The 16,167-nt window shown below is 46.7% G+C and overlaps 1 protein-coding gene across 4 annotated transcripts in view; it reads left to right on the forward strand.

Annotated features, from left to right (window-relative positions):
* Positions 1-16,167, forward strand: part of CCDC88A (coiled-coil domain containing 88A) — a 4,373,054-nt gene that overhangs the window by 1,032,456 nt on the left and 3,324,431 nt on the right. For all 4 annotated transcript variants that reach the window (XM_044055294.1, XM_044055285.1, XM_044055303.1 and 1 more), the window contains exon 5: positions 767-825. In XM_044055294.1, coding sequence (XP_043911229.1) covers positions 767-825 — 59 coding nt within the window. The remainder of the gene's footprint in view (positions 1-766; positions 826-16,167) is intronic.

Here is a 16,167-nt window from a genome sequence, read left to right on the forward strand (position 1 = left end):
TCAGCAAGCCATGGGCAGATCCCCTGACATCACAGATTGATGCAAGGTCTCCAGTAGTGCAGGAGGATGCAGTGCTCTTGCACCAATCTGGCCAGCTTGAGGACTTGAGTCTGGCTTAGTGAAAGTGAAGTTATTAGTGATCTAAACTGTTGACTGTAAATCAGTGCTTTGCAGCTGCTGGTAGCAGGTTTTGCTTAACTCATTTTGTAGAACTAATTTCTAACCAGTGTAGGGCAAGGCCTTCAGAAACCTCATGCTATTGCATTTGGGGGAGGAGGAAGAACTTGACTTCCCAGATATAACAAGTAAGAGCTGCATTTTAAAAATACAACCAAAGATGCATTTAGAATGGCCCAGAATCTTTGTAAGCTATTTAAGATCCTTGTAGTGGAATGTCCAAGGTAAGATCTCAACTTAAAATGAACACTGCCTGCCCTACAATGCTGTGTGTTGTCTATAACTTTACTGTATTCTCTCTCTCATTTTGCATAAACGCTAAATAGACCAGAATGTTTTTGCTAATAAGATAATTTATTTGGAAATCTGTAATTTCAGTGTATGTTTATTGAAATGTACTGCTTTTCAAGTTGTACTTTCTGAGAAAGTAATTGTATGTTACTTTTGATATTTTTTAGAATTTTGTTTTTTTTTCCTTAATGTGAAGCATTCAAAAACTTTGAAAAGTGCCACATACTTGAGGAAGGTTGAAGGTTGATAAGACATTTTGATTATATCTGCTTGTACTATGCAATTGTTTGTCTTTCAGAACAAGGTGTTGAAGAAATGAAAAAGATGCTGTTACTTCTGCTGGGGTGTGCTGTTCAGGTATTTAAATTATTTTCTTACTTGCTGCTGGTTATTGCATATGTTTATACTGAATTATTGAGTCTTAGCTAGAAAATAGCAGTGGAGCTGAAATACTTTTTTTTTAGTGACTGGTTTAATAATATGTATTTTTACATGACTTTTTTCCTGAAACACAAGCTACATGATGACGTGTAACAGTATCTGTATGCCAGCTTCAAAGCAGTGTGAAATAATCAAACTGACCAGCATAAATTATTTACATTTACCATTTATTCACTCATACATTTTCTTAACTGGGCAAGTTCTTCTGAGCCAGTGGCCCTTTTTAAGAGGAGACCACTATCCTCACTTAGTGACCATCTCTACCCTTACCCTAAAGCACATCACTATTTTTCCAGAAATTCGTTATTTATTTTTTCAACTTAAAACATGTTGTGCATGACAACCATTGCTAAATCCTGGTCTCTACATAATTCTCACACTCTTGTCCTTAGAACTGTGACTTCCATAACAGAATCCTGCCGCTGGATATTCCTGTGATTAAGTTATTCTCCCAGTAAAGAGTATGGCTCCTTTTACTGTTAATGGATTTTATATTAATGTTTTCAAAATATAAGATCTCGGACAGTTACTGACGAGGGTCAGAGAAAAGGCCGGGGCCAGAATGGTTCTAAGCTAAGAAAATATTTTAACAGTTTTTCTTGTCTTCTGCAAAGTCTTCCTTATTCCTCTCCATCTATGAACCTTTCTCATAACTAACCTCCTTTAGTATTAAAACACAGATTTGTATTTCTTTTGTGATCTGAAGTTTTCTTCCCTCCATCCTCAACTGATGGGTTTTCAGATCCGACCAGATCTGACATTGGCCATTCTACAAACTTTTGGATCCAAGGCTCAGGCTCTTTCCTTTACCCATAATTCCCCTCCATATATTGAATTGTCACATTTCATTTGTCAACAGAATGCTACAGCCTCTTGGCTCAGTTTGTGAAGAGTTTTAGTGGTCAGGTTAGGTGACATGTTAAATTATTTTTCTTAGCTTCTCAGCATAGGATTTTGCCTTTAGTGCATTTTTCCACCTTTTATTTCCTCTCCATATTTAGGGGGAAGAAAGTTTTCTACTACTACTTGTCTTTTGTTAGACTAGTGGGGGTTGTCTTGCCTTCTATTAACAGTATCTTTTGGTTTATGCAAATTTAATATTACTTATGTAGATGTGATTATAATTTTTACATAGTAGTTTTCTGTAGTACTGTTTAGGGTTACTATGGATGTTCTTCGTGTTTCACTGTTGCAGTCATCACCTGTGGGTTATCTCTTCTGTGGTAGCCTTCGGCCAACCCGAGTACCAAAGTCAATGTATTTTTTTTTTTTTTGCGTCAGCTGCAGTCGCCTGTAGTGTGACATCAGGTTGACAGTGCTATAAAGCAAGGCAGCCAAGGTCATTACGTCAGTCTTTCTTGCCGTGGAGCCCGTAGCAGAAGTAGTTTGCACAAGTGCCAGTCGATCGATACCAGAGTTTGAATTTCAGCTGAAAACGTTTAAAGCTAAGTACCCCACTGGGGACCCCTTTTTTTTTCTTGCACTAACCGATGTCCGAAAATAACAGTTGTCTCACCTATGGAAAGCAGATCCCACACCGAGACTTCAATTCTTACTGGGTCACTTGTTTAAACCCAGACCACGAAGTCCCCCATTGACGGTTATGTGCCCACTTTAATGTGAGAACCATTCACCGTAGAGCTCTTATTGTAGACAGTTATTTTCATGTTCTGATATGGAATCCATCAGCCAACAGTCCGTGGACATTCCGAAAAAACGCAGAGGTAAAGATAAGACACAGACAACACAAGGCTAAGCCTTCCGACCACTCTACCACTAAGCAGGTCTTCACTTTTGCAGCCCCTGATGCCCAATTCAGTGTCTACACGGGCCTCTAGCTAGACCCTTTCAGAGTCCGGTATGCCACAGAAATCTTTGTTATCTTCTGAGCCTTTGGCTGTCTTTGCCTCAGTTGGTTACGGAGCCACGACGCAGGCACCGACTTCCAAGGAGGTCTTTTTCACTACCTAATTTAGATAAAAAAGGCGTCTTCTCATTTAGCTAGCGTTTCTCTCAGATCAACTGATTTTTCTCAAGCCTAGAAGCCAGGCCACTCCCAGAAAATCTGCTTCTAGCCACCATCTTGCTCCTACTCCACCACCCCAAGCAAAAATGCTTAAAATGGCAAAGAATCTTATCTCCCTTATCCGGGGTAGTCAGGCCGCAACTTCAAAAAGGAAACGGTACCCTTCTCCAGAAATTATGACATAACAGGATTCTGAGGAATCTGACTATTCAGATTTTGAAGAGGAACAGCAACCGCTGACTGCTTATGAGATTCAGATGCAGAGAAATCCCATCCCTTCTGCCTCCCCTCCAGAGGGCCTTTCCTTTGGAGAAACCCTTCACACCTTTAGGGAACATTTCCAGTGGGAATCTCAGGACTTCCCCCAGTCTAAGAAAAGACTTAGAGTTTCTGGACCTGCCCCAGCACAGACCCTGGTCATCCTCCCTATTTTAGAAGTGGTGGATGATGTTTTCCATGATTCCAGCTTAGCCCCCGACACTCTCCCACCTGCTCCCAGTAAACCTGACAGGTATTAGAGTACTGGATTCTCACAAATACCTGTACAGAAATCCTGCTGCAGACCCAGAAGTCATTACACAGGGACCTAAAGGAGCTAAGACTAGTTCTGCCAAGAATCCTATTCCATCTGACAAGGATTCCAGAGCTCTGGACAGATGGGGTAAAAAGATATACACCTCTGCAACCTTAGCTATCAGAGCACTCAACTGTTAGTTCCATATGTTAAAATATCAACAACACACTTTGGACCTATTAAAACAAAAGATTTCTTCTTTTCCTGACTGTGCTAATTCAAAAGAGTTAGCAGATTTACTGCACTCTGCTTGTCAAGTGGACAAACACTCATTACACTGTGGGTATCACAACCTAGAAGCCATGCATGGCTGAAGGAACAACCTCTGCCTGGTCATGTCAAGTCAAAATTTATTGATACATCCCTGGATGAGGATCGCTTGTTCGGAGTAAAAGCAGAAGAGGTGCTTAAAAAGATGGAAGACCAAGCAAAATCTATGTAAACATTAAATGATTTATTTCCGGTTCAACCTCCCAGGTTCAGCAAGAACTTTCAAAGCACTGGTCCTTCCCTGCACCTAGCAGATAGGGCCAAGGTAACCCCTGCAGGGACAGACCATCCAGGCCCCTATCCCAGGGCCGGCAGAGAACCAAACAGTGGACCACTTCCGCCCCAAAGGCAGAGAGTTCTAAGCCACCCTTCTATGGCAAAAAATCCTAATGACCCCCCCCCCCTGCCCTCTCTTCACTCACCAAAAGCTAGGAGGAAGGCTCTTCCTCTTCAAAGAAAGTTGGCTTTCTGTAACAAAGGACCAATGGGTCTTAAAGATCATTTTTCAGGGATACAAATTCTCCTTCAGCGAACTCACAATTCCAAGAGGGTACACAGACTTGCCTCCAAATCAGTGGGCAGAGGCATTGTAACCAGTCCAAACTCTCATACCCCAGAGGGCAGTAGAACCTGTCCCCTCAGAACAAACAGGCAAAGGCTTTTATTCCAGACTATTTCTTCTTCCCAGAAAAGAGGGCACTTGCCGCCCATCCTGGATCTATCCATTCTGAACACCTCCCTGGTGGTCCTCCGATTCAAAATGCTAACATTGCAGCAGCTGCTGCTTATGCTGACAAAAATGCTTGACTAGTGACCCTAGACCTAAAAGCTGCCTACCGCCACATCCCCATAAGGGAATCCTGCAGGAAATTCCTGCGCTTCAGAGCAGGATCACAACACTTTCAGTTCTCTGCGCTGCCCTTTGGCTTATCTATTCATCAAATGCTTAGCTCCGACCATAACATTTTGCAGACAGAGAAATATACAGATTTACCTTTACCTAGACGACTGCCTCATTCTTGCAGAGTGCAAAGAAAAGCTGCTCCAGGACCTTCTCTTTGTCAAGAAATTCCCAACTTCCCTAGGGTTCACCATCAACAAGTAGAAATCAAAGCTAACTTCCATGAGGAAGATAATTTTCTTGGGAGCTCTGCTAGACACAGCATCTCAAATGGCCTTCCTATCCCCAGAAAAGCAGAGCTTCCTGCCTCTCTACTTTACCCATCTGGCTTCCCGTAGTCACCTCACTGCGAGGAAGTTCCTGCAAACCCTGGGGTACATGGCATCTTGCATTCTTCTAATCCCTCTGGCCAGGCTTCACATGAGGAAACTTCAGTGGTATCTAAAGAGCCTTTGATGTCAGCACTCAGTCTCTAGAGACCACTCTCTCCCTCTACTCTCGTGTATAAGGGCCGAGTTTGTCTGGTGGGCAGAGGCCTGTGCCAAGAACAAGGGTCTTCCCTTCATCCTTCGCCCTAATGGACAGACCATCACCACTGATGCCTCAGACATTGCTTGGGGCGCTCACCTAGCAGGCAGGTGCACCCAAGGTCTTTGGGATACCTAGCACCTTCCCTTACACATCAATCGGAAAGAAATGATGGCAGTACAAAAGGCTCTGACATCCTTCAAACCCCATCTCAGGCCAGGGGTTCTCCTTATAAAAACAGACAACACCACAGTAATGTGGTATATCAACAAACGGGGGGACCCAATCTTACCCTCTGTGCAAGCTAACCGTGAACCTCTGGCTGACGGCAGTCTCCATTGGCCTACACCTAGTTGCCCAATACCTACCAGGGGTCAACAATACCTTGGCAGACCACCTAAGCAGGAACGTACTGGACCCCCACGAATGGCAGCTCCACAGGGAAATCTTTATGCAAATCACCCATGAGTGGGAGATTCCGGAGGTGGACCTCATTGCTTCGCACCTCAACCACCAGCTGCAAATGTTCTGTACCAGGGAGTATCACCTCCTAGCGTGGAAGGGTGGATGCCTTGGCCTTCCCCCGGAACTCCATCTTTGTGTACGTGTTCCCTCCTCTGCCTCTTATTCCCAAGGTACTGGTCATAATAAAGGAGGAGAGACCAAAGGCCATCCTCCAGCATTGGTACCCCTTACTGCACAGCCTGACTTTACAGCCCCCCAAGCAGTTTCTCCTGATCTCAGACCCCTTGACCCAGGTGGGGGGGGAGATACTCCACCCAGACTTGCAGAGTCTCAGTCTTTCAGCATGGCTTATACCTTAAAAGCTATCGGAAGTTGACATGGATAAAATGATGAGGTTCATTCATACTCTGATCCAGATGGGGGTCTTGCCAGCCCCTTCTCCCTCAGGAGGGGGGAGCTCACTTCCCTTTTTTACACAGATTTCTCCTTCTCCGATCCGAGGATGGCCTGAGTGAGGGGGTCGGCGTCGATGGTACCTGCTTCCTCAACACCTACAGCTGCCTGGAGCATATCTGATTCAACCAGCTCGGATCCGAGCCGCTCTGAGCCGGAGCTTGGGTATCGGATCTGAGGGAGCTGAACTTTTTTCATCTGCTCCGGCTTTTTTAGGCCAAGTTCCCTCCCTTGGATGTCTGTCCACTTCGGGCTCAGCTCCGATTCTCATGTCGGATCCTGGGAGACCATCTTCCTTATTGGTTCCCCAGAAGGTTCGTTCTCCCTCTACATTCGACGTGGTAAAAGGGTTCTGTCTGCTGGATCGAGACCCTTGATTTTCCCCTCGGATTCTGCCCTGACCCCCTCTGCTCTTTCTACGAATCCCATAATTTTACCAGAGGGACAGCCTGTGCTTAAGGAGCTCCAGACAGTTTTTCTTGAGGAATTTGCTTGTGAGTTACCCCCGGAGAGCCCCACCGAAGATGCGCCTCGCTAGGATTCGTGTAAGAGGAGGCACTTGGACTCCCCCAAGTCTCTCACAGAGGATACAGATTTGGACGATGGGGAGGGTTCCCCCTAGGTCACCTCACGAGGATGTCTTCTTTGGAGACATCATGGAAATCCTTTGCCAATGGGGAGGTTGGTCCGCCTCCAGCAAACCACCTTCTGACGAATCCTGTTCCTGGAGGCTTTCGGCACAGGCCCATCTACTTCCTGGGTGTCCCCTCCCGCAGATCTTTTGGTGGACCTGGTCACCTCGCAGGCCTGGAAGGAGCCGGACACCATGGAACCAATCCCTAAAAGGCCTGATAAGATCTTTTCAGATAGGCCGGTGTGGAACAAGGGCTCCCCCATAGATGCTATGGTGGTAGCAGCAGCCACAAAGAAGGAACTAGCCCAAGAGAGTTCCTCGGTTCATCCTCCTGACAGAGTCGCGGATCATGGACCGCTTAGGGAAGCAGGTTTTCACATCAGCAACCTTTTCTATTAGGGAGCTGAACTACCTGGCCCACATCATGAGACTCCAGCCCGACCTGATCAAGGAGCTGTCGGATTCTTCTCCCCAAGTCCATGTCGCAGGAGGACAGGGACTCGTTCTCCATGAGGATGGCCACTTTGAAAGCGGTCTCCAACATGTCCATGCGACTCCTTTCACATGCTACTGAAGGAGTGGCTAGGGCAGCTGGGTCTGGCTTGTCCATGAGGCGCAATGCCTGGCTCAGACTTTGTCACTTTTCACAACCTTTCAATGCGTCCTTTGCCAATGCTCCTTATGACGGCTCTACTCTCTTTGGTAAGACCGTCAAAGAGACTTTAGTCCAGAGTCAGAAGGACAGGAAGTCACTGTCTGCCATCAGAATCTGCTTCTCGAACCCTCAAAGATCCTTTGCCCGGAATCAGATGGCAAAAGATGTGGTTCCAGAAGTCACAGTATTCCTGGGACACTCAGGGCCATTCTTCCCCCAAAGGCAGAGGTGGACAGAAAGGACGCCGGCCCAGAGGCAGAGGGTGTCTGAGGAATTTTGGGTCTCTAGAACCTTTCTTGGACAGGCCCGGACAGCAACACTGAGGGGATTGCCCAACTTCTCTACTTTGAAGGCAGTCAGGGGGCGATTGTCCTTGCACCTAGCGGCACTGGAGTTCGTAACATCAGACCGCTGGGTGCTTCAGATCATATCCTGAGGGATACTCTATCCCCTTTGTGGTTCCTCCCAAACACCTTCCAGACATACCACCCGCGCAAAGGGAGGGAGCAGCACAGGAAATTTCCAAGCTGATAAGAAAACAAGCCATCAAAACCGTCCCCCCAGATCAGTTCGGATCGGGCTTCTACTCCAGGTTCTTTTTGGTGCCAAAGAAAATGGGTGACTTAAGGCCCATTCTGGACCTATCTGCCCTGAACCTGTCAGTTGCCAAAGAAATATTCCGGATGGTCACACTACAGTCCATCATGCCGTACCTGCAAGAGAGCGACTGCATGTGCTCTTTAGACCTCCAGGATTCTTACTATCACATAAAGATGCACAGAAGCTCCAGAAGGTTCCTCCACTTCCGGCTAGGAGTCTATCATTACCAATTTCGAGCCCTACCTTTTGGTCTCCCCACAGCTCCCAGGGTGTTCACCAAAGTGATGGCGGTAGTAGCGGCTCACCTGAGGCTTCAGGGGATTCAGGTCTATCCGTACCTGGACGATTGGCTCCTCACTGCTCCCACCAGGCGTCTACTTTCTCAAACCAGGGATTATTTCTTAAAGCTTGCCCTGCATTTGGGGATCACAATCAATGCATACAAATCACTTCTAGATCCTGTCCAGATGATAGACTACATTGGGGCAAGGATAGACGCATTACAGTGCAAAATCTTCCTGACCTTGGAGAGAATACAAACCCTGAGGATGCATGTCTCTCTGATGTACCATTCTCATCTTCCATCAGCAGAATCAGTGTTGAGAGCCTTGGGTTCAGTGGTGGCGACCATAATGCTACTACCTTGCGCCTGGTTACATATGAGAATTCTACAGTGGACACTAGCAGTACAGTGGTCCCTGTTGGAACTTCCATTGTCATATCCAGTACAACTCAGTCGAGTTTGTCGGTCATCCCTTCTATAGTGAATGTATTCTCTGGACATTTTGGAGGGACGACCCTTTGTTCCAACCCCTGTCCAAGCCACAGTGACCATGGACGCCTCCCAACTTGGGGGGGGGCATTGTTCGGGCAGGACAGTCCAAGGCCTCTGTGGTCCCCTGTATAGACCAGCTTGCACATAAACTTTTTAGAGATGAGGGTGGTCCTTTTAGCGTTGCAGGCCCTTCATGCCTTGCCTCCTCTGGGAACCATTGCAATTCATTCAGACAACATGTCAGTGGTCTGGTATATCAACAAACAGGAAGGAACCAGATCTTACCTCCTTTGTCACAAGGCCATGAGAGTGTGGGAATGGGTGATCTCCACTGGTCGTTTTCTCATAACAATGCACATTCTGGGACGGTCCAACGTTCTAGTGGACAGGTTAAGTCGGACCATTCTTGTGCCTTATGAGTGGTCTCTGAATCTTTCAGTAACGGAGCAGATCTTCTAGAGTGGGATCAGCCTTGCTGTGATCTCTTCACATCTCCTTCCAGTGCAAAGTGAAGCAAAATGTTCTTCGTGTTTCACTGTTGCAGACATTACACTTGGGTTATCCTGCCTGCAGGTAGCCCTCAGTCTGCCCGAATACCAGAGTCTTAGGATTTCTGCGTGGGATGCTGTCACTTATTCCATGACGTCAGGGGTATAAAACATGCAGCTTGACACCATTACACCAGTCTTTCTTGCCGAGGAGGAGCCCGAAGCAGTTCTCAAGTGCAGGTCGGACGCTACCTGAAATTTTCATTTTCAAATTTGTAATCCAAGCAACAAGGACCTCCGAAGCCGAAATGCAAACAAACATCAGTCACAACCAAAGTGACGCATAGCTCACAACACCCAACAACAGCCCCTAAGGCAAGACAGTGTACCCAACACTTTAGTCATAGGTGACTCTATAGTCAGGCACACTGATGTCCCACTCACCAGGCTGAACAAGGAGAAAATTACAGTCAGCTGCCTGTCAGGTGCCAGGATCCACAACTTAACGCATGCACTCAAGTCACTCCACAACAAGTACAAATACGACTCTGTCATTGTCCATGCTGGAGTGAATGACTTGAGACGTACCTCCCTGGGCTACATGAAAAGAGACATGGAAGAGCTCTTGGATCTTGTGACCCAGGCAGGTATGACCCTAGCCCTGAGTAGCATCCCGCCTTAGCCCAGAATGATACCACAGTATAAGGACAAAATGATTGACTTCACCAATTGGCTAAGCTTCTGGTGTCATTCAAAGGGGATCCAGTTTTTGTCTGCCTGGAAAGACATGATTGACAAACCACGATGCTTTGCCAGAGATGGCCTGCACCTGTCACCCCTGGGATTCAGGTTACTGGCTAAAGCTCTTGCCACCCCCTATAGTGCCTTTTTTAGGCAAGGTTCAAAGGATAAAACCACCACCGTAACAGATATAAGCATGCAAAATCTGAAGGTAATGCTACTCAGTGCTAGAAGTCTAAACCTCAAAATGCACTCTCTCGAGGCACTCCTAAAAATGGAGAACATCAATATCTGTGCAGTAACTGAGACCTGGTTCAAGGCTCCAGAGAGCACCAGTGCAATACAAGGCTACAATTCTTACCACACTTTTCGACCACACAACCAAGACCGAAACACTAAAGGTGGAGGAGTGTCCGTATTCACCAAGGATATTCACACCTCCGACCAACACAATGCATCTGAAATTCTCCAGGTGCAACTAACACTAGTAAGACTGCAATCCAAATTGTAGCTTGCTACAGATCCCCCACCATGCCCCAAGATTCTCACTATACCTTTCTAAACATACTGGAAAATATTAAGATACAACCAAACACCCTAATACTGGGTGATTTCAACTACCCTACCATTAATTGGGAAAACTACTCGGGTACCAACTCCTTTTCCCAACGGTTCTTGGAATTCATAAATTCTAACTCCCTGGATCAACTAATCCATTGTCCCACCAGGAGAGCCAATATACTAGACCTGGTCATTACCAACATGGGAGATAGATACTCCACACCAGTGGTCATCCCCTCATTGGTCAGGTCTGACCATAAGCAAATCACCTTTGACATCCACATCCCACCCCCACCCCCCCCCAGTAAGGACACCTCCTTAAAAAAAAACTTCTCCAAAGCCAACTTCATGCTACTGAAGTTATAAGTAACCAACTTCACAACACCCACGCAGACGGGATCTGGAAGTTCGACTGCAGAATCCTACACTAAGGTACTGTACGAGCACATCCACTCGTGCATGAATCGTGCCATCCCAAATAGAACCAAGATGCTCTTCTCCAAAAAAAGGAATCCAATCTGGTGGTCCCCTGCTATAAACAAACTATACAACAGAAGGAAGAAACTGTTGCAGAAAAGAGGAAAATCCCAGGATGAAAAAAACTCCCTCACCAGCCTCAGTAAGAAGCTGAGATCCCTCATAAAATCCTCAAAAGCTAGTTACGAAAATAAAATTGCAAAAGATTCCAAAGACATCCACAAGGCATTCTATAGTTATGTCAGTAATCTAAATGGCAATGCTCAGATCTGCTCTGAGCTACAACAGAATGGCATTAAATATACTGATCCCAAGGATATTGTCAATATCTTGGCAGATCGATTTAGTGCCAACTTCACCACCCTCTCACCCCCTAAAGGGCCCATCTCAGTACCAAAAGATTGCCAAATTCCGATAATCACGGCCACACAGGTAGAAACCACACTCTCCAAAGCTAAGAATGCAGTATCCACGGGACCAGATGACATCCCAAGCTGTGTACTACATGAAATACAAAATGAACTGGCACCTCCCCTAAGTGTCATGTTTAATCATAGCCTCACCTCAGGCTTCATGCCCATTGAGTGGCACACAGCTACAGTTATCCCACTCCACAAGGGAGGATCCGCCTTGGATCCCAGGAACTACCGTCCCATCAGTCTGACAAGCCTGATCTGCAAGGACATGGAATGCATTATCATGGAACTTATAAACAAAGACATTGGCAACTCTCAAACACTGGACCCCACCCAGTTTGGGTTTGTGAAGGGCCAACCTTGTCTCCTGAATCTGAGTGACTTCTTCGAATCAGTCTCCAGAGCTGTGGACGAGGGTAAGGTGGTCCACACAGCCTATCTGGACCTCGCCAAGGCCTTCAACACCATCCCCTACTGGAATCCTAGATGAACATACTAAGCTGGGCATAAATCCCTACGTCACTCGATGGGTTGCCAACTGGATTACTGACAGAACCCAGACTGTAAAAGTAGCCAACTCCAAATCCAGCTCCAGACAAGTGGAGTACCTCAGGGTTCAGTCCTGGGACCACTCTTGTTTGGCACCTACTTCTCTGAAGTACAGGCCAACATTAAGGGACTCTGGCTAACAAAGTTTGCAGATGACTGCAAACTGGGAGCCATTATCAAATCCCCAAATGATGTGGATATTCTACAAAAAGGCCTTACAGAAACAGATGCCTGGTGCCAAAGCCATGGGCTCAAGCTTAATGCCAAGCATTGTATAGTTATCCCCTTTGGAAAAAAACATGTACCCATGAATTACCACATAGGTGGCAGGACGCTAAACATCGAAAGTGTGATGAGAGAATTAGAGACACAGGTGGACAGTGGTCTCACTTTCGATAACCACATCGCCACCAAAGTCAAGAAATCCTTCTATGTGGCACACCTCATCACTAACGGCTTTTCATCCAGAAAAAAGGAGGTCATTGTCCCACTGTACTCATCCCTCATTAGACCCATTATAGAGTATAATGCCCAGTTTGGTATGTAACTCACAAGACATCTGCAACAGCTGGAAAGGCCACAGAAGTACCTCACTAAAAGAATCACAGGCCTAAAGCAGATGCCATATGCTGAAAGTCTAAACAAACTCCAGCTATACTCTGTGGCATATCGTCCACTCAGAGGCGATCTCTGCTTAACATACAAGGCCATGTCAAACCCTGAGCTGTTGGACATGCTCCACTTAAAGGAATCCCAATCCCTCAGAGCCACACGCTCCAGGGATCTAAACCGTGTCATCACAATGAATAAAACATGCTGGAGGGATAGGTTCCTGACCCAGAGACTCTCCATACACTGGAATAAACTGCCCATACATGTCAAGCAGAGCACCTCATTGGCCCTCTTTAAAAGGAACCTTGATGATTGGATGGGAGATAGGAAATTCACCCCGGGGATCATGTCAGTCTCCCTGCTAGACAGGGGCCCAGAGAAGTAAATATTGTGGGAAGAAGTATCCAGGGAATTGTTATGGCTAGGCTTGCATAGGCCCTTGGGCTGATAGCCTAGTACCAACCTATGAACCTGAAGTCTTCTAAAGCTAAGTACCTCGTTGGGGATCCTTTTTTCTTGCTCTAACCGATGTCAGAAAAAGTTAACAGTTGTCTTGCCAGTGGAAAGCAAATACCTCAGAGATTTTCATTCTTACTGTGTCACCTGTTTAGGCCCAGACCATGACATTCCTCGCTGTCAGTTTTGTGCCTTGTTTAACGCCCAAACTATTCGTCGTCAGGCTATCTTTGTCTCTGAATTCTTTCACTTTTGTTCTCAGTATTCCGAAATGCTTCATTAAGCCATCCGACTATCGATTTTCTGAAAAAACGTAAAGATAAAGACAGAACACATAGATAGGTCCAGAACTGCTGACAACGCTTCCATTTAGCTAGTCACCAGTCTGCCGGTACTCAGCGAGGCGCCTTTGTAACCCCTGGTGCCAGCTTCTACAGATTCACAGGCCTCTGCTGAGACCCATTCAGAGTACAGTATGCCACAAGATGCTTCTTCGACTATGGGACCTGCGGATGTCTCTACCTTGGATGGGTCTGGAGCCACTGTGCAGGCACTGGCGTCTCAGGGTGTATTCCGACCTACCAATGTTCGAATTAAACAGCAGACTTAATTTTTAGATAAAACTACCGAGTTTTTGAGGCCCAGAGTACGCACTACGCCTAGAAAACCACCAACCAAAGTGCATGCTCAAGCTCCCATGCCACAAAAACAAATACTTAGAATGGCTGAAGACCATATTACACTAATTAGGGGAAGCTAGCCTTCCCCCTGCTAAGAGACAAAGAATTGAGTTGACTGTGACCCTTCTGATTATCAGGACATGCCTTTAATAACCTATGAGGATTCTGATGCAGAGGAATGCATTCCCTCTGTCTCCCCTCCAGAGTATTTTTCTTTTGGTGAGACCTTGCATATTGAGAGCATTTCCACTGGGAATGCCAGGACTACCCTCAGTCCAAAAAGAGACTCAGAGAATTTTTAGAGTTGCCTCAGCACAGGCATCTAGCTATACCCCCTGTCCTGGATGTTGTAGATGATGTTTTTATGGACTCCAGTCTTACTCTAGATACTTTACCACCGGCCCCTAGGAAACCTGACAGATACTACAGAGTACCTGATTCCCACAAATTTCTCTTCAAGAATCCTACTGCGGCTCCAGAGACCATTTCCGAGGGACCTAAAGGTATTAAGGCTACTGCAGCCAAAAATCCTACCCCTTCAGACAGGGATTCCAGAGCTTTAGACAGATGAGTAAGAAGGTATATACCTCAGCAGCTCTTACCATCAGGGCATTGAATTGCCAGATGTTAAGTTGTCAATCTCGCCTTCATTCTTGCTGGATGGGTTCGGAGCCGAACCTCGGCTCCGACTCAGCCACTTACTAAAGCTCGAGAGCTAATTTTACCGGCTCGAGGCAACCCTATATCCCATGATGCTAGGCGATAACTACCTAGATCTCGTTTGCCGCTTTCGCTGACTAGGTGCGTTTTACTGGCTCTTGGTAAGTGTTGGAATTTTATTACTTAAAAGTTGCCTTTGTACTTGGCCTTCCCACCCCTTTCTTCGTTTAGCATAGCTTAACGGTTATATTGCATCCCTTTTTCCCGTTAGTGCTATTTTTTCCCTTTTATCCAATTTATTTTCCCCTTCCCCCTAGGTTAGGCCTTAGGCCTGCTCCTTTCCTAGTTCCTGACAGGGATTCTGTGCTGTGTCTGTGGTGCGCTTGTGTATCCCTGATGTCCTTCAAGAATGCAACTGCAGTCATAACATATGGGTTGTCCTGCCTCAGGCAGCCCTCGGTCGGCCGGATTCCAAAGTCTGGGTCCGGCGTCGACTGGTGTCGCCTCCTCTCCGAAGTCACAACGGCTGGAGTATAAAGGCATCGGCCGATGCCATCTTCTTCAGTCTTTCTTGCCGCGCGGTGCCCGAAGCAGAAGCAGTTCGCAAGTGCCGGTCAGTCAGCTCCTGTGTTTTCAGTACCGAAGTCATCTAAAAGCTAAGTACCCCGTTGGGGAACATTTTTTCTTGCCTCAGCCGATGTCAGAACAAATTGAGAAAGTTAATAATTGTTTGTCTTGTGGTAAACAAATACCTCATAAGGACTTCCATTCTTATTGCCTCCCTTGCCTGGGCCCAGACCACGACGTCTCTGCCTGTGCTGCCTGTGCTTGCTTTAATAAGCGCACTCTCAGGCGCCGGGCAGAATTTGCTGAAGACTTTTTCGGCGAATCTTTCGCTTATATCATGCCGTCGGAACAACCGACAACCCAATCTACCAAAAAACGAAAGGACCGGGACCGACATCCTCGGCCCATGTCCTCCACCGATACCCCTCCTAAACCCTCTGCGAGTGCTTCGGTCCCTTCGGAAGCGGTAATTCAACCGCTCCAGGCCGTCGACACAGCGTTAACACGGCCTTCGGTCTCTGAGTCTACACCGGTGCCGGTTGTTGATTTTCCTCCAGAAACCGAAGTTCTGGATCTACCCGACACCATTCCTGTGGACAAGGTTACTCCTGCACGTGGGGCAGCTAGGCCTCCTGTATCCATGTCCATAAAGGCCTTTGCACGTGCTAAGGCCGCCAGCCAGGCCAAGGCCCATCCTAAACCTACTGCCCAGGCCCCTTCTTCTGATAAACAGATCATGTCTCTAGCTGCAGATCTTATTTCTCTTATCAGGGGGGTCTCAGCCTCATCCAGACAGAGGTTCTCAGCCGCCTGCAGAAAAAAGACCCAGAACTGAGCAGACCGACAACCTCTCTTCAGATGAAGCCTTTGGGGATTCTGAGCATTCAGATACCCAAGAAGAATCCTTCCAGGCCTATGAGGACTCTGATGCTGAGGAATCAATTCCTTCTGCCTCTCCTCCAGTGGATTTTTCGTTCGGTGAGGTCCTACACTCTGAGGGAGCATTTTAAATGGCAGGGTCAGGAATTCTCTGATTCCAGGAAAAGGCTACGTCCCTTCCTCAAGCTACCCCAGCACAGACCTTTAGCTATCCCTCCAGTTATGGATGTCCTGGATGATGTTTTCTCCGACTCCAGTGCTAACCCTGATTCTCTCCCTCCTGCTCCTGTC

Source organism: Protopterus annectens, chromosome 1.part2 (genome assembly GCF_019279795.1).
Source record: "Protopterus annectens isolate FY-2018-M chromosome 1.part2, PAN1.0, whole genome shotgun sequence".
Lineage (NCBI taxonomy): Eukaryota > Metazoa > Chordata > Ceratodontiformes > Protopteridae > Protopterus > Protopterus annectens.